This window comes from Vulpes lagopus, chromosome 6, assembly GCF_018345385.1.
Source record: "Vulpes lagopus strain Blue_001 chromosome 6, ASM1834538v1, whole genome shotgun sequence".
NCBI lineage: Eukaryota > Metazoa > Chordata > Mammalia > Carnivora > Canidae > Vulpes > Vulpes lagopus.
The window spans coordinates 69515960-69542245 of NC_054829.1; the positions used below are offsets into that span (position 1 = coordinate 69515960).

The following is a 26286-nucleotide window of genomic DNA, read 5'->3' on the forward strand; positions in this document are numbered from 1 at the left end:
CACTGAGAATGTAGCCCATTTGAGGTTCCCAACTTTTTGAGGAATAAGGGTGTCTCACATTTAGTTCTTCCATCTTCCTAGGCCCTATGGCTGGCTCACTCTGTGGTTCTTCCCCAACCTTCCATATCCCCTTCCTAGCCCTCAAAACTCTACACTTCTATTTAGTTGACTTTCTGTTTACTTACTATTTACTTTTTGTGTTGTGTTGTTTTAATTTATTAGTTTTAAGGAGATGACCTGGGGAGGTTACCTTTCTTTTCTTGAAAGCTCATTAAGGAATTTTTTTTAACATGTTGGTTATGTTTTATGTAGCATTTAGGTATCCTGCTATGGGAGGCTTTTGAGAACTCTGTCATACTACTGCAAGAGAACTTTTGAAACAAACAAACAAAAATGTGATTATATGGTACATCTTGCTTTGTAACCTGCTTTTTTTCCAACTTGATATATGATGAACATCTGTCATGTTAATAAATATAGGTGTAGAGCATCATTTTAATGGCTACATAGTGATCCACTGATCTTTATAATATAAATTTATCCTTTTCCTAATATTGGATATTTAGGGTTCTATTTTTTCACTATGTTAAACAATACTTCGGTGAATATCCTTACTGCTAAATTATTGCATACATATGAACTTCTTATTTCTTTGTTTATAAAAGTAATATATGCTAATATAAACTATTCAAACACTAAGGAAAATGAAAATTCTCCATAATCCTTTTTGCCATCCCCTCAATTAATAAAATTTGACCTATAATTGGAATCTCTTACTCAAATGACAGATAAGAATTTGGTGGGGTGCATGGGTGGCTCAGTTAGTTAAGTGTCTGCCTTCGGCTCAGCTCATGATCCCAGGGTCCTGGGATTGACCCCCACATCAGGCTCCCTGCTGGGGGGGGGTCTGCTTCTTCCTCTCCCTCTGCCCCTCCCCCTGCTTATGTTCTCTCTCTCAAATAAATGAATAAATAAAATCTTTTAAAAAAGAATTAGGAAAAATAAATAAATAAAAAAGAATTAGGGTAGAATATGTAAGAAAAGAAGTCACATTCTCGGGATCCCTGGGTGGCGCAGTGGTTTAGCGCCTGCCTTTGGCCCAGGGCGCGATCCTAGAGACCGGGGATCAAATCCTACGTCGGGCTCCCGGTGCATGGAGCCTGCTTATCCCTCTGCCTATGTCTCTGCCTCTCTCTCTCTGTGTGTGTGTGACTATCATAAATTTTAAAAAAAAAAAAAAAATTAAAAAAAAATCACATTCTCTGCCCTCCCACCTCTACTACTAAGGATAGGGAACCAGAGCATGTCCTAGGGATGGGCTGAAGGTAACCAAAGACAATCAGGAGCAAAGAACTGAAGGGATGAGAGACACCTAAATAGACTCCAAAAGCCTGGGACAGGGCAGAGGCTCTGTAAGGGGTCAGTGGCACTAGGCCTCAAGAAAGGCCACAGTTCTGGGGTGCCTAGGTGGCTCAGTCGGTTGAGTATCTGCCTTTAGCTCTGGTCATGATCCTGGGGTCCTTGGATCGAGTCTCGTATCATGCTCCTTGCTCAACAGGGTGTCTGTCTGCTTCTCCCTCTGCTTCTTCTCCCTCTGCCCCCACCCCTCCTCATGCAATTTCTTCTCTCTCTCTCTCTCTCTCTCTCTCTCTCTCTCCCCCTCTCTCAGGAAAGGCTACAGTTCCAAAAGCCAGGGATCAACTCTGTTTCACCAGCGAGAAGCAAAGGGTCTTCTCAGGCACTTACTCCAGGCTCCTCTCCGTACCCCAACTTCTTTTAAATGGGTTTGGTTTATTTTGAGTCAAAAAGTAGTTCAGGCTCTGACACTATCCCCAATCCCACATTTATAGCTGCTTGCCCCCGATTGTCAGGGCCTTATTCCAATCTGAAGATACTTGCCATAAAAAAAGGTCGGTAAGCACCCTTCTAATGCCTTTCTGCCTGTTCCCCCTCAAGTGAAGCCCAGGGTCTTCTCCCAAAAGAGAATCATGAAAAGGATAGCTACCCTTTCTGGTGGCTCTGGACTCCTGACTTGACTTGTTTGAGGACCTGCTGCACTTGCCTTTATATTTTGTGAGATACCACCCTGTCTCTACAATAAAGTTGACTTCGGATGGGTTCTGTCAACCATGCGGGTACAAGAGAGAGCCCCCAAACCTTAAGGAAGCTCAACCTCCTTCTTTCCTCCCAATGAGTATGGACTGACCAAAGTTGTAAGGAAGCCCCAAAAGTCTTGGTTGTTTATTTATTAATTCAATTCAACAAATATTTATTGAGTGCCTACCAAGTCCTGGCTATTAAAAGAGACTACAGTCTTAGAATTCCCTAAATAGCTCCAAAATAGCACAAACTGACTCCACCAGAACTCATGGTATGGATCCTGGAGTTTCCAGCTGCTCCAGAAACCACAGTAACCCGCTGGCCACTTCTGCTCCATCCAGCAGAGCCCAAGGACTGCTGGACAGAATGGAAAGTGCATACCAAGGTGATCATCTTCCAGTGAAAGTTGGATCTGCCCGTGAAGGACTGAGTGCCCAGTACAGAGAGTTTCCACACAGAGTTTCCACAACCTCCAGTCAGGCCTTGGGTATCCAGCCCAGGAGTGGAGAGTAGGGAGTGGGTAAAACACAGACATCTTTGTCTACCGTGCATCCTTAAGCCTCCTCAAGCTCCTGAGTTCCCAAAGGCCCTTGTCCAGAGTATATGTTTGTTGGGAACACATGTTAACCAGGGAATTTGCATGGAGACATTGGTGGGACCGGAGACGGGGAGGACAGGGATGTGTTTCCCCTCCAGTGTCTCTCACAATACCAGACGCCCTTGGCTGGGCCAATTCATCTAACTGACCACCTTGCCCTCGGAGTCAAGTCACTACCAATGCAAGGGCTTGCCTTAGCTGTTAGGGACTGGACAGGAACACCGACAGGGACCTTCCACTGCACTATTAGACTCTTCACACCTTCTTTAGCCACATTCAGGGCCAGTTGGGAGGTAGCGCAGTGAAGCCTATCTGAAAATGGGAACACTTGAGGGTTCTGAGCTAGGCTTGAGGTCAGCTCCATTACTGGCTTGGGCAAGATACTTAAGCTACCTGTGCCTGTTCTCTCATCCATAAAGAAGTAATAAAGGAGGATCCTTGGGTGGCTCAGTGGTTTAGCGCCTGCCTTAGGCCCAGGGCGAAATCCTGGAGTCCTGCAATTGAGTCCTGGGATGGAGTCCCACATCAGGCCCCCTGCATTGAGCCTGCTTCTCCCTCTGCCTGTGTCTTGCCCGTGTCTCTGCCTCTCTTTCTCTCTGTGCCTCTCGTGAATAAGTAAATATTTTTTAAAAAGAAGTAATAAAAGCAGTACTAATCTCCCTGGGGTTGACATGAGAATTAAGTAAGCTAAAATATGTACCTGGTACTTTTGAGCTTTATAGAATTGTTAGCTATGATCGTAAGGGCATTTGGGGGATCGCTGAGCACTAGCAACATAGAACCCTCCTCGGGACCATCGCCTCCCCACCCCAGGCCCAGTAGCTGGTGGGGCCAAAAATCCTGTGCGAGAAGGGACAGACACCAGCTGCAGGAGTGGACTGTGGGCTCCTCGCAGATGAGGACTCCTGCGGCACCCTAAATGCTCAGTGACAGCTAAGCTGGCTGTGACAGGCAGCAGGTGCTCAGGAAACATGAGTTAGTAAAGAAAAGCACTCTCTTCCGTTGGCCTCCAGGGCCCACCACAAAGTCAGAAGCCCTGGGCTAGGGTAGCCCAGGTGGCTCAAGGGGTTTAGCGCAGCCTTCGGCCCTGATCCTGGAGACCCGGGATCGAGTCCCACGTCGGGCTCCCTGCATGGAGCCTGCTTCTCCCTCTGCCTGTGTCTCTGCTTCTCTCTCTCCTCTCTGTGTGTTCTCAGAAATAAATAAATAAAATCTTTAAAGGGGGGCGGGGGTAGCCCTGGGCTAGACCAAGGTTCCGCCCAGCTTCCGCCCGCAGATGCACCCCCGGGGCGTGCACCAGCAGCCCCGCCAAGGGCGGAAGTGCTGTCGTCCCTCCGTCCTTCCGTCCCTCCGCGTAGAAGTGCGAACCGGGAAGCGGAATCCGTGCCCTGGAGCCGGGCCCTAGCCCTGGAGATTGACCCTCTCACGCCCCGGCTCCCAGAAGTCACTCGGCCCGTGTGGACTTGCACTTTCTGACCCGATGTCCGGCGGCAGGTTATGGTCAGTGGAGGGCTGGCTGCGGGGAGCGTCGAGCCCCCGGGGGCACGGAGGTGGGCAGGTGGGCGTCCGTCCGCGGAGCCGCTGCAAGACCGGGCCCCTCTCTCAGGCAGAGCGGTCCGCGAGCCCCCGTGGTGCCTGTCGAGGAACTGGAGAATCCCGAGCTCGTGGGCGCAGGTGGGTTCGGCGCCGTGTTCCGCGCGCGGCACAGGACGTGGCGCACAGGTGTGGCGGTCAAGATCTTGGAGGGGTGAGTGACCGGAGCTGACGGCCGCCCCGGGTCTGCCCGAGGAGGAGGGGCCGCTGTGCTGGGAGCCCGAATAGGGAGGGGACGGATCTTCCAGGAACGGAGCGCTACTCCCACTCTTTCCTGGAATGCAGGGAGGCGATATCCAGGGAGGTGAGGGCCATGGCCAGTCTGTGTAACCAGCACCTGCTGCTCCCGCTGGGAGTCACCCAGAAGCTGCAGTGGGAATATGCCTGTGGGCCTGCTCTGCTGACTCCGTTTATGGAAAATGGTTCCCTAGTAGGACTGCTGCAGCCCCACTGTCCCCGGCCCTGGCCACTCCTCAGCCGCCTGCTGCAGGAGGTGGTGCTGGGGATGTGTTATCTGCATAGCCAGAATCCTGTGCTTCTGCACCGAGACCTCAAGCCCTCCAACGTCCTGCTGGACTCAGACCTGCACGCCAAGGTCAGCCTATCCATTGCCCAGCCCAGCCCCTGGACACAGAACCTGGTGCAGCCCTCTCTACTCCATACCCTCAGCATCTCCCTCTGGATACAGGGTTGCCCAAAGGTCAAAGCCCACCCAGGAGCTTTAGCCCCTACCACACCAGGTATGAGAGCCTGACCAACAAGGTCAGTTTCACAGACACACCCACCCCACACCAGTCTGCCAAAAGACCCGTCGTTAGGACACCTGGGGGGCTCAGAGGTTGAGTGTCAGCCTTCAGCTCAAGGTATGATCCTGGGGTCCTGGGATTGAGTCCCGCATTGAGCTCCTTGTGGGGAGCCTGCTTTTCCCTCTGCCTATGTCTTCGCCTCTCACTCTCTGTGTCTCTCGTGAATAAATAAATCTTAAGAAAAACAAAAAAAGACCCATGGTTGACCTAGCCCAGGAGACTCAGACCTTGACCCAGCCCCATGAAGAGGGGACCCAGGCCTCCAACCCAAAGGCCTCACCAGTCCTACCATTCCCCTAACCATCATAACCCTCTTTATGGCAGGACCTCTACCTTGTGGTGGGAGAGGGGCTTCTGGAAGCTTCCTGGCCCTATCCACCCTCTACCTTCTCCTTCTTCTCTCCCTTTACAGCTGGCGGATTTTGGCCTGTCCACATTTCAGAGAGGCTCAAGGTCAGGAGCTGGATCTGGGAAGTCAGCCCCAGCCTACCTGGCCCCAGAACTGTTGTCTGATGTAAACCGAAAGGCATCCATGGCCAGTGATGTCTACAGGTAAGGTACTCACTCCAAACACACATTCCAAATCTCTACACATCTCTGGGCTTCTAGGGAACTGCATATGGGAAAGGAGACTTTGCCAGAGGTGGGCCAGGCCTGTTTTGTGTCTTCCTGCAGCTTCGGGATCCTAATGTGGGCAGTGCTAGCTGGAAGAGAAGCTGAGAGTAAGACTCTGGGCAGACACTGGGATCCTTAACTCCAGATGCCCTCCTCCTGCAAGCCTCCAAGCCCTCTTCTTCTAGCTTACCCGCTCAGACTTTCTCCTCACCTCCCTTGGACTACACTCCTTTCCCGCTTCCACGATGGAACACGTGGTCCTGAATGTCTTCTCTTTGCGTCCCCCACCCCCAACCCAGTAGTGGCCCAGACATCACCGGTGCGGGAAGCAGTGTGTGAGCGGCAGATCCGGCCCCCGTTGACCAAGCTGCCCCTGCCCAGCCCTGAGACTCCTGGCTTGGAAAGACTGAAGACATTAATGCAGCGCTGCTGGAGCCATGAGCCCAAGGACAGGCCCTCCTTCCAAGGTGAACTGGCTGTTAGCTGGCAGCCAGGGTAGGCTGGGTTGGTTGGCAGGGGGCTTCTGCCTGGGAAAGTTTGGCTCACCTGCCTGCCACCCACCTTGCCTTGTCTCCAGAATGCCAACCGATCACTGAGGAAGCCCTCAATCTGGTAAATAAGGAGATGGATGCTGCGGTCTCCACAGTGAGTGTCTAGTGCCACCCCCCAGTCCAGGAGCTGGGCAAGGATGGCACAACATGGTTCCCTTGGCCACTCGCTGACTCTTCACTGACCACTGTTCAGTGTGCCTTAATCTTTGTCCCCACTGTCCCCATCTCACCACTCAGTTCCCAGGTAATAGATTATGGACCAAGATGGGGCACTTGAGTGGCTCGGTGGTTGAGCATCTGCCTTTGGCTCAGGGCATGATCCCGGGGTCCTGGGATCACATTGGGCTCCCCGTAGGGAGCCTGCTTCTCCCTCTGCCTGTGTCTCTGCCTCTCTTTCTCTGCGTGTCTCTTATAAATAAATAAAGTCTTAAATATATATATATAATGGAACAAGAGACTCCTCCCTTGAGTTTAGGCTGGTTCTCCCACCTCCGTGCCCAGAAATCTCCCCTTGTCCTTGCAGGTCAAGAAGTTCCTGTGTGAAAATAGAGGCAGCCGGATATTGTCTGCCCCCCAGCCAGGCCCAGGAGGGATAGAAGCAGAAGGCCCTAGGGGGACCACAGGAAGCCATGATATCACAGCCTCTGAAATGCTAAGCAAACTAAGTCTGAAGGAGTCCCCCAGCTCTGTTCCTAAAAAATGGACAAACCTTCCTGAGACGACCAGGGCACAGGGAGACAAGGTTCAGCCTGCCCGGTTAGCAGGGCTACCTTCTGATACAACAGCCTCATCTCCCCAAACTCCAGAGACTTCACATTTTGAAAATCAGATGGCCAGCCCCAACTTGGCTCAGACCCCAGGTCCTGGACCTGAAGGGAATCAGGTGAGACACTGGCAGGACTAGAGGATGTGCTAGGACTCCCATGAATCCTGTGTCCCTTGCTAGGGAAACTTGAGACTAAGGGGGTTGCAGCAGGGGAACAGGCTCCAGGAAGGGAAGACTCAGAGAGCTGTGTCGTTTGCAGGGGGCTAGGAGACGTGGCACCAACTGGCCTCCCAGGGCACCAGGGCCTAATCCAATACCAGGTACCTGCTCCCCACTTCTTCCTTTCTCCTACTCAATTCTTCTACTGGCTTCCTCAAGACTGTATGTAGATCCAGGATACCTTGAGTAGTGGGAGAGAGAAAGGACTAGTGGCCAAATCCCTCAAACTTCTCATTTCATAAATGAAGAAACTGATACCCCCTGGGACTGGATCCTGCTGAGGTGACATAGCAGAGACTAGATGTGCCTTGGGCCTTCAGACTTGTCCCAGAATCAGCTCTGTGAACCCTTAACCTGCTGTTGTTATGTTGGTCCAGAGGGGCTCCTAGAAGGAAAGACCCAAGTGTCAGGGTCTCAGACATTAGTTACCACTCCTTTTGAGCTTCTACAAACCCAGGTCTGAAGGGGCAGCACAAAGACCAATGCCCAAGGCCCACTTTGACTCAGTCACAGCCGGCCTGGAGACCCCATGCTTGCATTTCCCCAGGGTGGACACAAGGTGCCGCTGCCCCTCCACCCTGTGTCTCCTAATTTTGAATTTCCAATTACTTAACTCTCCCACCACCACCACAATTTCTTTTATAGGTAGCCCTATTACCATATGTGACAGCCGTGCGGTGCAGGTGGGAGACAACAACTATTTGATTATACAAGAAGGAACTGCCTTGTCCACGCAAGGACAGGCACCTTGGAGCATGGGTAGAGGCTGGCAGTGGGCCTCACACGAGTAGGTCGGAAAGGAGGACCACAAGGAGGACCACAAGAACCAAGAAGCCTGGAGAGAGCTGCAGGGCTGGTAGGAAGAAACATCTAGCTACTTCTTGGACTCGGGGCAATTAGCTGAGACTTTCTTTGGGGGCTGACTTTGTGCACACAGCAGTCAATAAACATAGTGGATTGTTTCTTTGTAAAGTTTGTTTATTTATTTATTTATTTGAGAGAGAGAGAGAGAGAGAGAGCACAAACAGGGGGAGCAACAGAGGGAGAGAGAGAAGTAGGCTCCTGCTCAGCAGGGAGCCCAGGCCTCTGGGATCATGACCTGAGCCAAAGGCAGATATTTAGCTGACTGAGCCACCCAGGCACCCTAAACACAGTGGGTTTTCAACCAAAGTGCCATATTTGGAAGCTTAAGGCTTAGGCCAGGGTCCAGGGGTGGAGACCCTGGTAGGAGACTGGAGAGCTGACACCGAAGGAGGCAGGAGGCAGAGGCCCTGTGGTGTAGCTGAGGCGGAAGCGGGATGCTAAGGACTGGGGGGTGGGCAGTGTGGCACACAAGGTCAGGCCCCAGCTGGCGGCAGGAAGGAATCTGGGAGGCCTGGCTCCTGGGGCAGCTCTAATCTCTGGGCGGAGCACTTCCTCTAGATCCCGTGAGACCCCACCCTAAACCAAATTTTCCTCTGGGCTATGGAGACTCCGCACTGGGGTCCTGGGGTAAGGGCTCTCCATGGGCACTGAAAGACACCACACACCTCTTGCCCTGCACAATGCCCCCAGCCTCTTATTTTCCTCCATTACAAGCCCTCAACACCTCCACTCCCTCGCACCTTGCTTCCCAGGTGGAGCCCTTTGACCCTCAGCTGGTGTCTGGAGTGGAGAGCTATGGCCTGGCAGAGCTACACAGACGTGCCCCCTCCCCTGGGGCTGGACGGCGCCACAGGGACAGTTCAGACTGCGCGGCAGCTGCATCCAGGCTGGAGGGGAGGGGACCGGTGGCAACCCCCTCCACCCCGACCCGAGTCCTAGTCTCCGATTGGGCCCCACATTCTTCCCTACGTTCTCATCAGCCTTTGACTCCAGCACCGCTGCATTCTCCCTGTGACCAAGGGTTCCACTCCCATTTGGACACTTGCTCCCCCGCCCCGCCCAGCCCACCCCCTCGCATCTCCCACAGTCCCATTCCCCTTTCTCAAGGGGACCGGAGGGGGGAGGCGACGGCAGTGTTAGGGGAGACAATGAGGGAGGGAGGAGGCCTGGGGAGTCCGCCGCCGCGCACGGGAAGGGGCCGGGCGGTCCGGCCGGGGAAGTGGGAGGGGGCCGCAGCGCCCGGGGGGAAGCGCCTGCCGCCCGGGGCTCTGAGCCACTAGCTCCTCGGCGGCCGGGGCTCCACCACCGGCTCCCCTGGCTCCCTCCTCGGGCCTCGCCCAGCAGCCGCGGCAGCCTCGCGGGCCGTGAGTTGGGGCGGGGCCGGGGGTGGGGTGGGAGGGCAGGAACCCGAAGCTGCTTTGCTTCCACCCCAGCCCCGTCCCCCCGGAGATGAGGCTTTTGCCCGGACACCCCTGCAGGCTGGGTTGGAGGGAGGAGGAGCGAGGGATGGCGCCGCAGCCTCTCCCAGGGGCTGGGAAAAGGCTGGGCGGCCCCAGGGAGCGCGGGCGGACGGGCCCGCGCGCGGCTTGACCCCAGCGAGCCCGGAGCGGCCCCGGCACTAACGCGGCCCCGCGCCCGCGCCCCCAGCCCCGAGTTCGCGCTCCGCCCGCGCCCGCGCCGCAGCCGGGCAGGGCCGACCATGGCCCGCCTCTTCAGCCCCCGGCCGCCGCCCAGCGAGGACCTCTTCTACGAGACCTACTACAGCCTGAGCCAGCAGTACCCGCTGCTGCTGCTGCTGCTGGGGATCGTGCTCTGCGCGCTCCTGGCCGTGCTGGCTGTGGCCTCGGCCAGCGGCAGGGTGAGGGGGCAGCTTCTGCGCGCGGGGCTCCGGGGTGGCGGGGGCCACGCCGAGAGGGCGCTCCGGGGTGCGGACCTGGGACGAGCTCTTCCCGGTGTGCGCTCCTTGCTGGGACCCAGGAAAGACGTGCGGGCCTGGCTGGGGATGTGGTGACCCCACACAGGGTCAGGCCGAGTCCCTGCACCTCTCTGGGCCGCAGCCGCTGGGCCGCCGGGGAAAAGCCGAGCTCTGGGTGCTTCTAACTTCTCTCAGGGTACTGACAGACTTCCGCGATCTCCTCCTCCTAGAGGGAATTCAGCAGCGGGTTTTCCCATTTTCCAGAAGGGAAATTACACTGGGCCCCGGGGGAATCTGTTTCCTGGATTTCTTTCTCTCACGGGGGCTGTGGGGCAGCCCTACCCATAGACTCCCAGAAGACGCCCTCCATTCCACTCACATTTAGTCCCCAAATAAAGCTATTTCCAGTTTCTTTTTGTTTTAGAAGAAAGGGGGTCTTTTTTTTTTTTTAAATCTTTATTTATTTATTTATTTATTTATGATAGTCACAGAGAGAGAGAGAGAGAGGCAGAGACACAGGCAGAGGGAGAAGCAGGCTCCATGCACCGGGAGCCCGACGTGGAATTCGATCCCGGGTCTCCAGGATCGCGCCCTGGGCCAAAGGCAGGCGCCAAACCGCTGCGCCACCCAGGGATCCCAGAAAGGGGGTCTTCAATTCCATTTCTGGAAATATCCTGCTCCCAAGTTTTTTCACGTTTCGGAGGCAAGTTGGGAAAGCCGCTAAACTGACCAATTCTTGCCGGGCCACCTCGAAGTCCAGGAAGAGGTGGGGACGCAGGGCAGGGGCAGCAGCAGGAGGTTGACGCCCAGAGGGCCAAAGTGTGGTGCTCCTCCCTGGCCTGCCAAGGAGAGGGGTTCCAGGTGCCCCCGGCCGCTGGGGCACTTCTTGGAGGGTGGGGGTAGGGGCTATTCCCAACCTTGTGCCCAGAGCAGGGAATCTCCTGAGCAAATTGGCCAGGTTCAGACACACTCATTCCTAAGTGCCTTCTGTGAGGTAGGAGTTTTCACTTGCTTCAGGACCCCAGGAAGGTGCTTGAATTCCTATTTGACAGACAAGAAAGCAAGCTCAGAAAGGTCCCGGATTCACAAATACGCAATATGGGTTCTAGCCAGAGGCTCTGGGTAGGTGGCCCAAGCCTCAAGCCCTGCTGCCACATACCGGTGAGATATAGGTGAGATACAGGTTGAACCGTATGAGATAGCTCTGCAGATTCTAAACAGATTATTGGCAACATCCTATGGTTCAACCTAACCTGAATGACCAGCCCAGGTGCCCTGTCTCCTTTTCCTACTTGGGTTTGAGACACTTTTCAGAAGTGTCCCAGGGGGCTGCCTTTCTTCATCTTGGAGGAGCTCCCCAACTCTGCACTCCAGTCTTGCTGCAAGCAGCCCCTCCCCACAGGATCTAGCCTCAGACCCAGGCTTCCTGATCACTGTGCTGTGTGCGCTCGGCGGCTTCTCACTGCTGCTGGGCCTGGCATCCTGCGAGCAACGGCTACAGCGCTGGACCCGTCCCCTGTCCGGCCTCGTGTGGGCAGCGCTCCTGGGGCTGGGCCATGCCTTCCTCTTCACTGGGGGCCTGGTGAGCGCCTGGGACCAGGTGAGAGGAGCGAGCGGCAGGTGGAGCAGGGGGCAGGAGGACTCCCAGGCCAAGAGCAGCTGGCAGCTTCCCATGCCCCTCTCCCTCAGGTGTCCTTTTTCCTCTTTGTCATCTTCACCGTGTACGCCATGTTGCCCTTGGGTATGCGGGATGCCACCGCCGCGGGCCTTGCCTCATCACTCTCCCACCTGGTGGTCCTTGGGCTGTACCTTGGGCCTCAGCCGGACTCCCAGCCCCCGCTACTGCCGCAGGTGAGAACGCTGGTAGCCCAGTCTGAGCCCGGGGACGGCTGCGCCCTGCACCATTGGTTCCTCTGAGCATGCACCAGCCGCTCACTGAGCTGTGATTCCATTGAAGGGCGCAATGCTAAGCACAGGTACTAACACATACGCCCAGACAGTGCCCTCACGGAGCGGGTACACCAGTGCAGCACAATGCTGCAGACACCAGAAGACGCCTGGGCCCACGGGGAAGGGACTTCACCAGGGAGCCAGAGTTGTGGGCACAGAGGTGGATGATGGAAACTTCACTGGGAATATAAAATTGGAGCTTGAGTAGTTTTGTGCTGCAGCGGACGCAGAGGGAAGGTAGATGGTGGAGTGGTATTCCAGGCAGAGGAAACGTGCAAGGGTTTGTGCAAGGGTTTCTAGACCTAAGAGGCCTCGTTGGTGCACAACCAAGTCTAGAGCAGGGGTACTGCAGGGGAGGAGAAGCCCCCCTACAGACTCCCCAGGGTGGCACCAATTGCCTGGAAATTCTTAGATCTCTAACTGTAGAGTCCTCCTCAACCCTCTTGGGGACCAACTCCAGCTATACACTTGAGGACTCCCACTCCCACAGAGCGCCCTCTGAGGCTGACCCTCTCCCACAGCTGGCAGCAAACGCGGTGCTGTTCTTGTGTGGGAATGTGGCCGGAGCGTACCACAAGGCGCTGATGGAGCGTGCGCTGCGCGCCACATTCCGGGAGGCACTTCGTTCGCTGCATTCACGCCGGCGGCTGGACACGGAGAAGAAGCACCAGGTCCTCCGGCCGGGGGCTGGGCAGGACCGGGGTTTGAGAAAGGAGTTGTCTTTTATTTTTATTTATTTTTTATTTTTTATTTATTTATGATAGTCACAGAGAGACAGAGAGAGAGAGAGAGAGGGAGGCAGAGACACAGGCGGAGGGAGAAGCAGGCTCCATGCACCGGGAGCCTGATGTGGGATTCGATCCCGGGTCTCCAGGATCGCGCCCTGGGCCAAAGGCAGGCGCCAAACCGCTGCGCCACCCAGGGATCCCGAGAAAGGAGTTGTCTATATCACCCAGCTGGGCTCCTTAGCAGGCCAAATGACTTTGGGCAGGTTACCTGCCCTTCTCTTTCCTCCTTTGTAAACCGTGGCTACTGTGCAACTTGGAAAGTTGTGTTACGTCTCAAAAGACCTGAAGCTTGTAAAAGCACTTTTTTGATATGAAACGAAGAACTCTAACTCTGGCATTGGTGCTGGGAGTTAAGTCCCTAAATGTGAATGGTGCAGGATGGGGTGCTTAGGCCCAGCTTTATGTGAAGGGGGATATCTGGGGGGCAGTCCTCTGGGGAGCATCTAGTGGGGCTGGAGAAGTGGGTGAGCTCCTAAGTCGTTGGAAGGCTGGGACTCCTGGCTTTTGGTTGCAAGAGGATTGATGTTCATGGTGATCTTCTCCAGGAACACCTTCTTTTGTCCATCCTTCCTGCCTACTTGGCTCGAGAGATGAAGGCAGAGATCATGGCCCGGCTTCAGGCTGGACAGGGGTCACGGCCAGAGAGCACCAACAACTTCCATAGCCTCTATGTCAAGAGACACCAAGGAGTTAGGTATGAGAAAGGATGGCCAGAGGGGAGGAGGGGCGTGGGCTGAGATCTTGACCCCAGTGATGCAATCTGCCCTCCCCAGCGTGCTCTATGCTGACATCGTGGGCTTCACACGGCTGGCCAGTGAGTGCTCCCCTAAGGAGTTGGTGCTTATGCTCAACGAGCTCTTTGGCAAGTTCGACCAGATTGCCAAGGTCAGAGGGGGCCTCCCTCCCTACCCAGGGCCCTTCAAATGCCCCACCCTGGAGAGCCCCTTCCAAGGGAAACTCCTGACACCTAAGATCCCAGTCCCATTTCAGAGCCCATGTATCCCAATGGAAGATATTCCAATGGAAGTAGGAAACCCTCTCAAACAACCCCAGGTATGGAGCTGTTCAACACACATCTTAAACCTGGAGAGACTTCTCAACATCTCCACAGATGCCCCAACCACAAACTACACAGTAGTTTTTTTTTTTTTTCCAGTCCATCTTTTAATTTTTTTGAAAAATTCCTGACATTACAGAACTAAACTGAAATGTATTAATATTCCACTCTTACATTTCCATGACAAACAGAAAAATTCATGAGCCAAAAAAAAAGGGGGGGGGAGAAGCTTATAAAACTAAATATGGATCTCAGCATTAACAGCTGAACAGAGAAAGGAATTAAAACGCTTTAATTCCCCCAGTGTAGGGGCCTGTGGACACTATACCGAATCTAGAGAGATTTTCATATGTTCTAATCTTAGGGAGCCCTTCCAAGGGAAATCTCTGCCCTGTACAACCTCAGCCCAGCTCAGCCCAGCCACCTGTTCAGACCCCAGGGATGCCCCCAACAAACCTAATTTTGGGTGTCCCCCAGAAAACCTCAGTCTCTCGAGGGTACTTTCATGTGCTCAAATCTGAATACACCTTACATATGCCAAAGCTGGGGGAGACCCACAGACCTCAGCTAGCCCCATATCAAGTTAAGGGAATCCCTAGATCTGACCGAGTCTCCCAACTGCAAAATTCTTCAGGAATATCACATTTGCTCCCACTTTTCCCGGCTGCCCTGTGCCTCCTCTGACCTCTAACCAGGTGCCCCCCTCCCCCTGCATACACACACACTCCCAGGAGCATGAATGCATGCGGATCAAGATCCTGGGAGACTGTTACTACTGTGTCTCTGGGCTACCGCTCTCCCTGCCAGACCACGCCATCAACTGCGTGCGCATGGGGCTGGACATGTGCCGGGCCATCAGGTCAGCTCAGGTGGGTGGGCAGGAGGGGTACCAAGGGCTGGATGTGGGCGAGCAGCAGGCAGGGTAGTGGAAGTCCTCTTGGAGAGAGGGAAGGGTGTGGCATTCATAGGGTCAAAGGCAGCTTTCAGACTGTGCCCTATGTACTCAGGAAACTCCGGGCAGCCACCGGTGTGGACATCAACATGCGTGTGGGGGTGCATTCAGGCAGTGTGCTCTGCGGAGTCATCGGGCTGCAGAAGTGGCAGTATGATGTCTGGTCCCATGATGTCACCCTGGCCAACCACATGGAGGCGGGTGGCGTGCCAGGGTGAGAGGTGGGGCTGCAGGAGTGCACAGGAAGAAACCAAATGGGCCCCTCACATGCTGCCACCCGATTCATAATTCCCTAAAATGAGCACAATCCCACGTGGAACTCAAGGGAGATCCTAGCATGCCGGGAGGGGTGCTGGGAGACATATCCTGTAGCACAGGGCCTTGCTTAAAGTCAGACCTCTGGAAGGATCCTTGAAAAAAACTGAGAGGTTTGCAGGCCCTCCTTCCTGATTCCCCCTCCCCCCTCTTTCCAGAAGAGTACATATTACAGGAGCTACCCTGGCCCTGCTGGCAGGGGCTTATGCTGTGGAGGATGCAGCCATGGAACACCGAGACCCATACCTTCGGGAGCTAGGGGAGCCTACCTACCTAGTCATCGATCCCCGGGTAAAAGCCCAGCCTGGCCCCCAGGGGCTGGCCCATCCTAACCACCCACAACCAACAGGCCTGATCTTCTCTCCTATGCCAGAGATTGAATTCCTGGATCCCAGTGTGTGTGTTGAGGGGGAGGAGACCCCATCTTCTAGGGAGTGTTGGGAAGATGTAGAAAATGTTTGTGATCCTGACTCTCAGTCCTCATATGCCCCAGGCTGAGGAAGAGGATGAGAAGGGCACTGCAGGAGGGCTGCTATCCTCTCTCGAGGGCCCCAAAATGCGTCCCTCAGTGCTGATGACCCGCTACCTGGAGTCCTGGGGCGCAGCCAAGCCTTTTGCCCACCTGAGCCACCTAGAGAGCCCCGTGTCCACCTCCACCCCTCTCCCGGTAAGTGCACCTCTGGCATGAGCCCTAGGACTTACTGACTCCACCCCCACTGCCCTCCCAACTTCCCCACACCCACCACCAGTGAGTCATTTGATGACCTCTCAAGATCCTGAACTGTCTGGTTGCTCCAGTCACTGGCTCAGACCTTTCCTTGCCCTTCTTTCCAGAGAAAGAGCAAAGATGACTGTCTTCTGAGCTCACTTGAGTTGCAAAATCCTGTAGCACTATGTCCATTGTTCCCCAACGTCCACTCTGGAATCCTCTTCCATCAGTACCACAAAGACCTAGATGACACTTCTGGCTCCAAAGCCAGTGCTCACAACCATTCCCACCAGAAAACATCTCTATCAAATTCCATTCCTGAGACTGCACACTCTCTTTTAATCCCCACTAGGATTGGGAAGGTGGTGCAAATCAGTTATTGCCCCTCCTCTCCAGCATTTGTGTCAGGATAAGATGAGATGACAGTGAAAATCTCCCATGGTCTTGAAGGAAGTCACCCTGAGCAGTCAGGGGTTGGGGAGAGAGGGAAGAGAGGAAACCAGCCTTCATCCCCCACAACAGCTGGTTCTAAGGGTTGTTGCTTGGTCACAAGCAGTCAGAACCCTCTCTTGCAGGAACTGAGGCCATGATCCAAAAGGCTTGCCCCAGGATTAAGCTTCTCAGCCTGCTTTCCTCCATTTTATCTGATCTTCCAGCCACCTTTCTGCAGATCATCCTCTCAGAATCTTCTCTACTGGGTCAACCCAGTTGGATATATGGGATGACTCCAGAGTACCCTTTCTATGATCCATCTCCCCTCCCCACCCACCTAGCAGGAAAGCAGGCCAGAGATTAGTAGACACTATGGAATGGGGGGATGTCACAGCAGTGATTCAGGAGAATACCTAATTCAGAGCCTTAACATGGGGTAGAAGAAAGATCAGAAGGGCTGAGTGAGCAGGAGAGAGAGAAAGAAAGAATCTAAGACCCTGCTGGCTATTGCTGGATTCCCCCACCCCCACCCCAGGTGGAGGTAGAGTAGAGGGTGGGCTTTGGTGGGAGCCTGGGGACTGTGAGACAGTGCTGGGTGCAATGCCCATGGCGAGATGCCCCCCAGAACCCACGCCAGACTCCCCCAAGACCCCACTAGTGTGCAGACTAAGAAATGTCAGGATGGAGAAGTAGGAACCCCTAGTTCAAGGGTATCTCCGGAGTCAGGACCTCATCAGCCCAGAATTCACTCCTCAGCCCCTGAAGTGCCAAGCCCTCCGTCAAATGTTAGAAATCCTGAGAATCACATTAGCTTACCCTTAAACAGTGGGGAACTCAGGTGGCAGGGCAGTGTTGGTGCTAGTATACACCATCCACCCATCCCTCCTGCAATTTTAAAGAACCTACTATGTGGCAGGGGCTGGGCTAGTTCTTGAGAAGACAGAAATGAATAAAACGTTTTTCCTGCCTTCGAATAACATACAGGCATCGAGCAAGATGGAGAAGCAGGCAGGTAGTTTGAAAAAAGTTAGGTTCAGACCTAGAGGCATAAATGGGCTCATACCTAGATCATCACTCTTAATCTCCCTTTTCCTCCCCTCTCCCTCTCCTATATTCTAGGTTTGGGCTTGGGGGCCCCTGTGACCCTGTGGCCTTCATATAAGCCAGAGGAGCAGGAAAGAACAGTCAACAGACCCCTGGTCCCGGGCAGTGGCCACTGCTCTTCATTCTTTTTCTTGGGACTTGTCTCATCTGCTTTGCTTGTCCTCTCACTTTCATATCTTTGCACACAGTGCACCTTCCTTTTGGTGCTGAAAAGAATGGCTGTGACCAGGTTTGTTTCTCTTCCTTCCTCTTTCCCTTTCTTCTCCATTTTTTGTTTTCTGCTCCCACCACCTCTCAGCTCAGCCTGACCACAAGGGAATCAGAATGTTCTGCTGCTTCACTTCAAACCAATGAGGATTTTTTGGCATGCTGGGGTGATGGGCAAATCCCTGCCTTTGGGATTTGTTCAGTCCTTAGGGAAGATGACCACTCCTCAAGCCTACAGGGTTGTCTCATAAGTGGTAGGAACCAAGGATATAAGAGCATAAGGACCCTGGGTTTCTAAACAATCAGGAAGAAACTTTAAGGAATAAATGTGGTTTGACCCTTCCCTTAAGGGCTGGTGGGATTTGGTGGAAAGAGGAAGTCATTAGAGGCAGGGGGAACTCACATCAAATGCTCAAGGCCAAGGACGTATATAGACATGGAATGCCTCATGGCAGAGGTTTCAAGGATGCTCAGCATCTCCTCATCTCCCCCTTTGCTGTGGTCTCCCCACAGGAGAAGACGCTGGCCTCCTTCAGCCCCCAGTGGAGCCTGGACCGGTGAGGAGGCCCCAGCAACTCTGACAGCGAGGCTGTCAGCTGTCGGAGTGACCTGCCTCTATCCTCCCTGGGTGGGGGGCTGCTCCTGCTTCACCCACCTACTGTTGAGAATCTCCTATGGTGACAGGTTGGGCTCTTACTGTGCAGGAGCCGTACCCCCCGGGGACTAGATGATGACCTGGACACTGGGGACGCCAAGTTCTTCCAGGTCATCGAACAGCTCAACTCTCAGAAGTATGGAGAACAAAAGGCAGCCGGGAGGGGCGGGAGGGCTGGGCCCTTGCAGTAAGGTAGAGGAGAGATGTGTTTCCTGATGTCCTGGTGGGAAGGGAAGGGCTTCCCTGCTCCCCCCAGGAAAACACACATCTGTCCATCCTCCTCCCCTCACCGTCTCCACCCTGCCCTGCTCTGCCCTTCCCTTTCCTCGCCCGCCCCCTACCTCCTACCAGACAGTGGAAGCAGTCAAAGGACTTCAACCCACTGACACTGTACTTCAGAGAGAAGGAGCTGGAGAAAGAGGTGGGTGTGGGGGGTAGCAGCGGAAAATCTTCTAACCTTAGGTCCTCGGCCTTGGGGCGGGGGCAAGCCCTGCGGACGCACCTCACCTCCCAGGTCTGCCCAGTTTGTGATCCCGGGGATGAGGGGCTTGTGTTTCTCTCCAAATGGACATCACCCTGTAAATTGAATTACTAGTTGGGGATGGGAGGAAGAAGGGCAGGTCCTTGGAGAACCTGGAGGGGCTACCAGAGACTGCACTGGAGGGTGGGGTCATGAGGCCCGGACATGCACTTCTTGCCTCAAATTGGCACCTCCAAGGTGATGGGCAGCCTTGGTGGGCCCTGTCTCCATACTGACCCCTGCCCTTCCAGTATCGACTCTCTGCACTCCCTGCCTTCAAATACTATGCAGCCTGCACCTTCCTGGTTTTCATCTCCAATTTTGTCATCCAGATGCTGGTGACCAACAGGTGAGAGAGTGCCCCAGGCAAGGGGGTCCCTGACTCACACACATACCACCAGGCTCCTCCTGGTCCTTAACCCACACTTTCTTCCTTTACCCACTTCCCCTTGGCTTCAGGCACTGACTGACCCACAGAGGAAGCGTGTGTTCTGGGGAAGCAGTGATAATCACAGCCTTCATTTTATGATCATACATCCTGTGGACTTCCTACATAATCCAAGCACTTTCACATGCCTGTCTCTGGGTCCTAACAGCTTTTCCATAAAACAGGTTCTATTTCCATTGAGAAGCTCAAATCTCACAGCAAATGAACTTAGAAAGCAGGTCCTCATTTTTAGTTCGTGGCTAGGAGGGGCTGCAAGGAGTTGTCCAAAACTCAGCTAGGTGGAAAGCCTTTGGCCTGAAGGCCCAGAGATTGATCTGATGCAGCCTCGGCCCCTTCATGAGCACCCTGACCCTACCACATTAGTTCCTGCCACGCCCCACCACTGCCTTCAACCCCCTCAGCTTTCCTGGATCATCAGTGTGTAATGCCTTTGTTCAGCTCAGACCCCACTGGGGGCCAGTTCAGATCCCCAGGACTGTTCCTCCTCACATATCCCGACCAGGTTGCACAGCACCCTCCTGACACACAGAGCCTCCTCTGACCCGGCAAGTCCTCTCTCTTGTCTCCCTTTAGGCCTCCAGCTCTGGCCATCACCTATAGCATCACCTTCCTCCTCTTCCTCCTCCTCCTCTTCGTCTGCTTCTCAGAACACCTGACGGTGAGGTGGGCTAGGGGGTGGAAGCTTGGTGAGCTGGGCCCTTACCATGACCTGGCCCAAGGGATGGGGGAGTCCCCCAGCCCCATGGCTAAGATTCCTGTGCTCCTTCCACAGAGGTGTGTCTTGAAAGGCCCCAAGATGCTGCACTGGCTGCCCACACTGTCTGGCTTGGTGGCCACCCGGCCTGGACTGCGAATTGCCCTGGGCACTGCCACCATCCTCCTCGTTTTTGTCATGGCTGTTACCAGCCTGGTGAGGGCAGAGGGGCCCCTATTCACCCCCATCAGGGCCCATTGGACCTATCAGAGGTTGAACAGGTACTCCTGGATTTGGGAGAGCAGCTGGACTGAGGCCAGGGGAATCTGGCAATGTTGGACAAGTATAAAGAAAAAAAATCTGCCACCTGCGTAATTGTTTATAACACTTCGGTGGACATCCTATCTTTCCTATGTAGGCAGATCTTCATTGTGTGCTCACTCACTATGATTTTGTAGCTGAGTTTGGCTAATTTTTCAGAACTTATAATCATTCCTAAAATTCTATCCCTGAAAGACACCTTAGGAATCATCCCCCAGCCAAGTTACAGAAGAGGAAGCTGAGGCCCAGAGAGGTTAAGTGGCTGACGAGATCACACAGTGGATCCATTGGCAGACTAGTGCTCAGGACACCCATTCCTCCATCCCTGCCCACCCAGCAAGGACCCCAGTCCTGGGGCTCCCTCTCTAGCCAGAAATAGCAGACTCCTCCCCTTTGGAGGAGTCTGGCCCTGACTCATCCCGAGGTCAGCTGAAACCCAGCACAAGCCACCGTTATACCCAAGGTGAGCCGACTGCCCACCTCAGCTCTTCACCTCTTTCTGCAGTTCTTCTTACCGGCAGCATCGAACTGTCCTTTCCGGGCTCCCAATGTGTCCTCTGTGGCTTTCAACCTCTCCTGGGAACTCCCTGGGTCCCTGCCTCTCATCAGCATCCCAGTGAGTGTTCCTCATAGCCCTGAATCTCTTTCTCCAAAGCCTTTTTGGCTCCTCCCCCTACCTCCTTAGTTGAAGAACATTCCATCAGGTGGATTGGGATAGACATAAAACACACTTGATGTGTGTTTGTGTGTATGACACCCCCGTCCCCCGGTTAGGACCTGGGCCCTGTGAGGGCAGGGCAGGGAGCCCTGGGATATTCACACCTGTGGCATATGCCATGCCCCTTGACCGCCCTGCCTGGCCCCACAGTACTCTATGCACTGCTGCGTGCTGGGGTTCCTGTCCTGCTCCCTCTTCCTTCACATGAGCTTCGAGCTGAAGTTGCTGCTGCTTCTGCTGTGGCTGGGGGCCTCCTGCTCCCTCTTCCTGCACTCCCATGCCTGGCTGTCCGACTGCCTCATCTCCCACCTCTATCCGGATCCCTTGGACTCCAGGTGCGCACAGCCACTGGACAGGGTGCTCAGGCCCTCTGGGAGCAAAGCAGAGCTGTCCTCACCTCACTGGCCTGAACCAACCACGGGGCAAAGGGGGAGGGTGGCTGAGGGCTACATGGGCCCTGGGGGTAGGGAGGAGGCCATCAGGAAGAGGCAGGGCAAGGGGCAACCCTGATCCGTGGCCTCTGCAGGCCAGGGGTACTGAAGGAGCCCAAACTGATGGGAGCTATCTCCTTCTTCATCTTCTTCTTCACCCTCCTTGTCCTGGCTCGGCAGGTAAGTCACCCAGTTCAGCCTTCTAGGGCTTCCCATATTTGTGACTTGGTCTTTCTCACCCTTTCCCTCAATCTTACATCTCCAGGGTTGAGCCCAAACGGTGTGCCCATTGGAAGCTTCTAAGTGAAACTTCCTGTTCCCTTTCTTTCTCCTTCACTACCCAAGGGAGATGCCCTCAAATCCTCCCTCCCTCATCCCTCCTACCCTAAGTCCAGGAAAACCACCCACAAGAAAGCATCCACTGCCAATTCTCCCCTAGTCTGAATCTCGTTTCAGGGGAGCCTCCCTGGGGATAGTTGCCTCTTGAGCCTTCTCTCTAGACTGGGGAGTGGTGCAGTTTGGGGCATCATGTGTTTGGGGGGTGAACACTCAGGAGCTGAGGCTCTCCCTGCACTGCGCATCTCCCCTTGGGCCTTTGGCCACCCTGCCAGAATGAGTATTACTGCCGCCTGGACTTCCTGTGGAAGAAGAAGCTGCGGCAGGAGCAGGAGGAGACAGAGACAATGGAGAACCTGACTCGGCTGCTGTTGGAGAATGTGCTCCCTGCTCACGTGGCCCCCCAGTTCATTGGTCAGAACCGGCGCAACGAGGTGACTCCCACCCCAGACTCTGAGCCCCACATGCCATAGGGACTAGTTTCAGATGAGAGTCTTGGCCCTTGGCCCCACGTCTCTGGACTCCCCAGAGCCCCTGGTGGGTCAAGTGGCTGCCTGTTCCTGTCAGATAGTGCCTCTATTTTCATGAGCTCTTAGGCTTCATCTGGTGAGCACAGAACCTCTGAGTTCTAAGTTCTTACTTAGAAGGAGCATCCTCTCCAACTCATGGCGACTCTGTGCCTTCGAGTGTTAATGGGAGTTGTGTGGAGGACACAGTCCACAGTCCATGCAGCTTTCTGGCCCTGCACTATCAGGATGGTAGCCACTAGCTATGTGTGGCCATTTACATTAAGATTAATTAAAATAGAACCTTCATTTCTGCAGCCTCACTGGCCACATTTCAAGCGGCTGAGAGCTGCTTATGGCCAGTGACTGCCATATTAGATGTTGCATATATAGAACTTTCCAACACCATGGGAATTTCCATTTGTAGATGTTAATCGCCATCCTCAAATATCGTACTATAATCAGACCATCAGAGAAGGTCACCCACATATTTGCACCATTTTAGTTGTACCACCACCACTTCACCCTGTCTGCTATAGAAATACTCTTGGCCTCTCTTGAGGAATGTTAACAGAAACAGGTCAGGGGCTGTTTCACAGCTTCACGCCATCACTGGTTTCTTTCTTTCTTTTCTTTTTTTTTTTTAAAAGATTTTATTTATTCATTCATAGAGACACAGAGAGAAAGAGAGAGAGAGAGAGAGGGAGAGAAGAGAGGCAGAGACACAGGCAAAGGGAGAAGCAGGTTCCAAGCAGGGAGCCCGAAGTGGGACTCGATCCCAGGTCTCCAGGATCATGCCCTGGGCTGCAGGTGGTGCTAAACTGCTGCGCCAGTGGGGCTGCCCACCGGTAGCTTTCTGTACTCAAAATTGGCAGTAGTTCTACATCTCCTGGTTTCTTCTCTTATTTACACTGGGACTCTTGTAACTGCTCCTGTTTCTATCTTCACATTGGCTACTAGAAAGCCCGGAGCCAGAATCTAGGACGAACAAGGACTTCGTGTCACCCATTTTGTGAACCAACCTCAAATAAGATTCCATCTTTACCAGCTTACCTTTATTTTCTCATTGTCCCATTTTCCCTATTATTTGATCTTCCAAATAGTAGCCATCTTTGTAAACTGACTTAACACCTTTTAGCAGTAAGATATGATAGAAAGATGATACCCATTGACACCATTTCCATTCTTGAAGAGACTTCTTTCACATTGCTACGAGGTGATCCTGAGTTCAAACCCCTGTCTCTCCTCGAATCATCATGAGACCTAGTCTTTGACTCCCAAGTCACACATCCCTGGGATAACCTGGCCCTACCCCCTCCTTCCTTTCCAATACTTCTTAAATAGAGGGGTAAGAGTTTGGACGCAGGGAGAAGGGCCCATGCAGACAGACCCACAAGGAGAGGAACGTGGCTTGCTCCTTCATCCCAGCGTCTCACCCCCTAGGACCTCTACCACCAGTCCTACGAGTGTGTCTGTGTCCTCTTCGCCTCAGTTCCAGACTTTAAGGAGTTTTACTCTGAATCCAACATCAACCACGAGGGTCTAGAGTGCCTGCGGCTGCTCAATGAGATAATTGCTGATTTTGATGAGGTGACAACTCCAAGGGTCCCCCAGATCCTTCGTTCTGAATGCTAGAATTTCCCACCAGTCCCTCCTGCCCATTTGCTCTCCAGCCAGGAGCCCATCCTCCTCTTCCTGGCCCTGCTGCTCCTTCTCTGATCCTCTAGCTCTCCAGAAACTCTTCCCACGATCCACTCTCCCTCCCACCACAAATCCTGCCCCCATAACCTGGTCCTTTCATTTCCAAAGGCCTCGGGCTGGGCTTCTGAGAGGGAGGAGGGAGAGAGCAAGAAAGCCTGGGGACACAGCCTCCTTTCTGTACAGCTTCTCTCAAAGCCCAAGTTTAGTGGGGTGGAGAAGATCAAAACCATTGGCAGCACCTACATGGCAGCTACAGGCTTAAATGCCACCTCTGGACAGGACGCACAGCAGGTACAGCACCCCTTCCTTACCTATCAGCCCATGAGGGGCTCACACTGCTGGGCCCTCACTGACCCATCTTGTGGGGCCGGCTTGTTGCTAGGATGATGAGCGAAGCTGCAGCCACCTGGGCACCATGGTGGAGTTTGCAGTGGCCCTTGGATCAAAGCTGGATGTCATCAATAAGCACTCATTTAACAACTTCCGCTTACGTGTGGGTAAGGGCCCTCCCTTGTTGGGGAGGTCTGGGACTTCCTCTTCACCTTCCCAAGCTCTTCCTCCCCTAAGTCCTTTATTAGCTACTCCCCAGCTCACCCCCAGCCCCCTCCAGCCTCCTCCTTGGGGATGGAGCATGAAGCTGCTGGGCCAGGAGCTCTGGGGCTCAGCCACTCCTTCCCTGAGCCACACTTCTCCAGGCCCTCTTTTCCTCTAAGAACTCCAGGCCTTTCACCCCAATTCCTGGAGCTTCCCCTTCCCCTGTCCCTCCTCAAATTCTGCCCACCACCCAGGGCCTCTCTTTACCATACCTCTTGTCAGGGTTGAACCATGGACCTGTAGTGGCTGGAGTGATTGGGGCCCAGAAGCCACAGTATGACATCTGGGGCAACACGGTGAATGTGGCCAGCCGCATGGAAAGTACAGGAGTTCTGGGCAAGATCCAAGTGAGGAGGCCACATTGGAGGCATGGGATGGGGGGATCAGATAAGGCCACCCCCACACTCCAGACTCACCTTTTTTTTATTATTATTAATTTAATTTATTTATTCATGAGAGACACACAGAGAGAGGCAGAGACACAGGCAGAGGCAGAAGCAGGCCCCACGCAGAAAGCCCGATGTGGGGACTCAATCCTGGAACTACAGGATCACGCCCTGAGCCAAAGGCAGAGGCTTAACAGCTGAGCCACCCAGGTATCCTGACTCACACCTTTCAATTGCAGGTGACTGAAGAGACAGCGCAGGTGCTGCAGTCCTTAGGCTATACCTGCTACAGCCGGGGCATCATCAAAGTCAAAGGCAAAGGGCAGCTCTGCACCTACTTCCTGAACACAGATTTGACACGAACTGGCCCTCCCTCAGCCACCCTAGGCTGAGACTCCCAACCACCCTCTCTATTCTAAGATCCTCAATAAAAGGACTCGGGGGGCACCTGGGAGGCCCAGTCTGTTAAGTGTCCGACTCTTGATTTCAGCTTAGGTCGTGATCTCAGGGTTGTGAGATGGAGCCCCGCCAGCCACTGTGGGTCAGTGCTAGGTGTGGAGCCTGCTTAAGATTCTCTCTCTCCCTCTCCCTCTGCACTCCCTTCTCCTCTCTTTAAACAAACAAACAACAACAACAAAAAACCCGACTCTGGTATCACTGAGGCCAATTGATGTCAGAAGCTTCTCTGGTATAGCTGCAGATCACTTCCTGCTTGCCTCTCAGCAGGATGCTTCTTCCCAGGCTAAACTGAGTGTCTGTGTGTATGCAAGTATGACCATGAGTGTGTTAGAAAGGAGTGATTCTTCTTCACAAGCTGAGGACTGCCTCAGCCTCCCTGCCCGATTCCAGTATTTAGTACACTTTGGAAAGATAAAGAATGTTAGCCACATGACTCAAAATAGGATTTGTCCTTTCTGCTTCCCACCCACAAATATTGGGAAGGAGTAGCTAGGAGAATGTCATTTGACCTTTATTCACTCAATAACCACTAAATAAGCACCTGCTCTGTGCTTCCTAAGCAGCATGGGTGAGAGGTCTGGGAAATGACCTGTCAGGTCACTCCCTGTTTCTGCTGCTACCGTCAAACTGACCCACGCTTTCCAGCCAAGACCTGCAGACAGTTTTGAGATTCTCTTGTTCTCATGTCCCTCAGATTCCTGTGGGTGCAGGTGCTTATATTATGTGGGACTGGAAGCTTCCATGGTTCATTCCTACTTGTTCATATTTGAGGGTCTGTGTGATATCTTGATACCCTAAGTTTGTTACACATGTTGCACATGGATTCTTGTTTTTTCTCCAAGAATAGGAGAGATTCAAAAAATATACTACTACTACTACTATACTTACTTCTACTACCATCTGCCTAAAATGCAGTTGGAACAGAGCCAGTCTGAGGCTCTCTAAAACAACAGTCACCCCTCAGAAAGTATGACTT

The 26286-nt window shown here is 53.7% G+C and overlaps 2 protein-coding genes across 8 annotated transcripts; both read left to right on the forward strand.

Annotated features, from left to right (window-relative positions):
- The first annotated feature begins 4005 nt into the window (after positions 1-4005).
- Positions 4006-8999, forward strand: RIPK3 (receptor interacting serine/threonine kinase 3). Of its 3 annotated transcripts, XR_005988430.1 has the most exons (11): positions 4007-4198; positions 4305-4445; positions 4577-4886; positions 5510-5649; positions 5773-5819; positions 6012-6179; positions 6290-6357; positions 6787-7146; positions 7289-7349; positions 7894-8104; positions 8865-8999. XR_005988430.1 is itself a non-coding variant. In XM_041759032.1 (10 exons), the coding sequence occupies exons 1-10, from the start codon at positions 4196-4198 to the stop codon at positions 8037-8039; spliced, it is 1440 nt and encodes a 479-aa protein (XP_041614966.1). In that variant the 5' UTR covers positions 4006-4195; the 3' UTR covers positions 8040-8220. The 3 variants fall into 3 exon arrangements, 2 of the variants coding, with proteins under 2 accessions (XP_041614966.1, XP_041614965.1); XM_041759032.1 differs by lacking the exon at positions 8865-8999 and having other exon boundaries at positions 4006-4198; positions 4309-4445; positions 7894-8220; XM_041759031.1 differs by lacking the exon at positions 8865-8999 and having other exon boundaries at positions 7894-8220.
- A 290-nt stretch (positions 9000-9289) lies between these two features.
- ADCY4 (adenylate cyclase 4) lies at positions 9290-25311 on the forward strand. Of its 5 annotated transcripts, XM_041759025.1 has the most exons (26): positions 9345-9476; positions 9760-9970; positions 11430-11627; positions 11717-11878; positions 12499-12648; positions 13311-13459; positions 13539-13650; positions 14554-14681; positions 14830-14988; positions 15248-15380; positions 15583-15756; positions 18055-18098; positions 18246-18332; positions 18548-18617; positions 18968-19065; positions 19738-19822; positions 19937-20074; positions 20685-20795; positions 21048-21232; positions 21424-21508; positions 21940-22098; positions 23614-23760; positions 23980-24162; positions 24254-24368; positions 24688-24812; positions 25091-25311. In XM_041759025.1, the coding sequence occupies exons 2-26, from the start codon at positions 9812-9814 to the stop codon at positions 25241-25243; spliced, it is 3309 nt and encodes a 1102-aa protein (XP_041614959.1). In that variant the 5' UTR covers positions 9345-9476; positions 9760-9811; the 3' UTR covers positions 25244-25311. The 5 variants fall into 5 exon arrangements, with proteins under 5 accessions (XP_041614960.1, XP_041614963.1, XP_041614964.1 ...); XM_041759026.1 differs by having other exon boundaries at positions 9290-9970; positions 24688-24782; XM_041759028.1 differs by having other exon boundaries at positions 9318-9970; positions 24055-24162.
- The last annotated feature ends 975 nt before the right edge of the window (positions 25312-26286 follow it).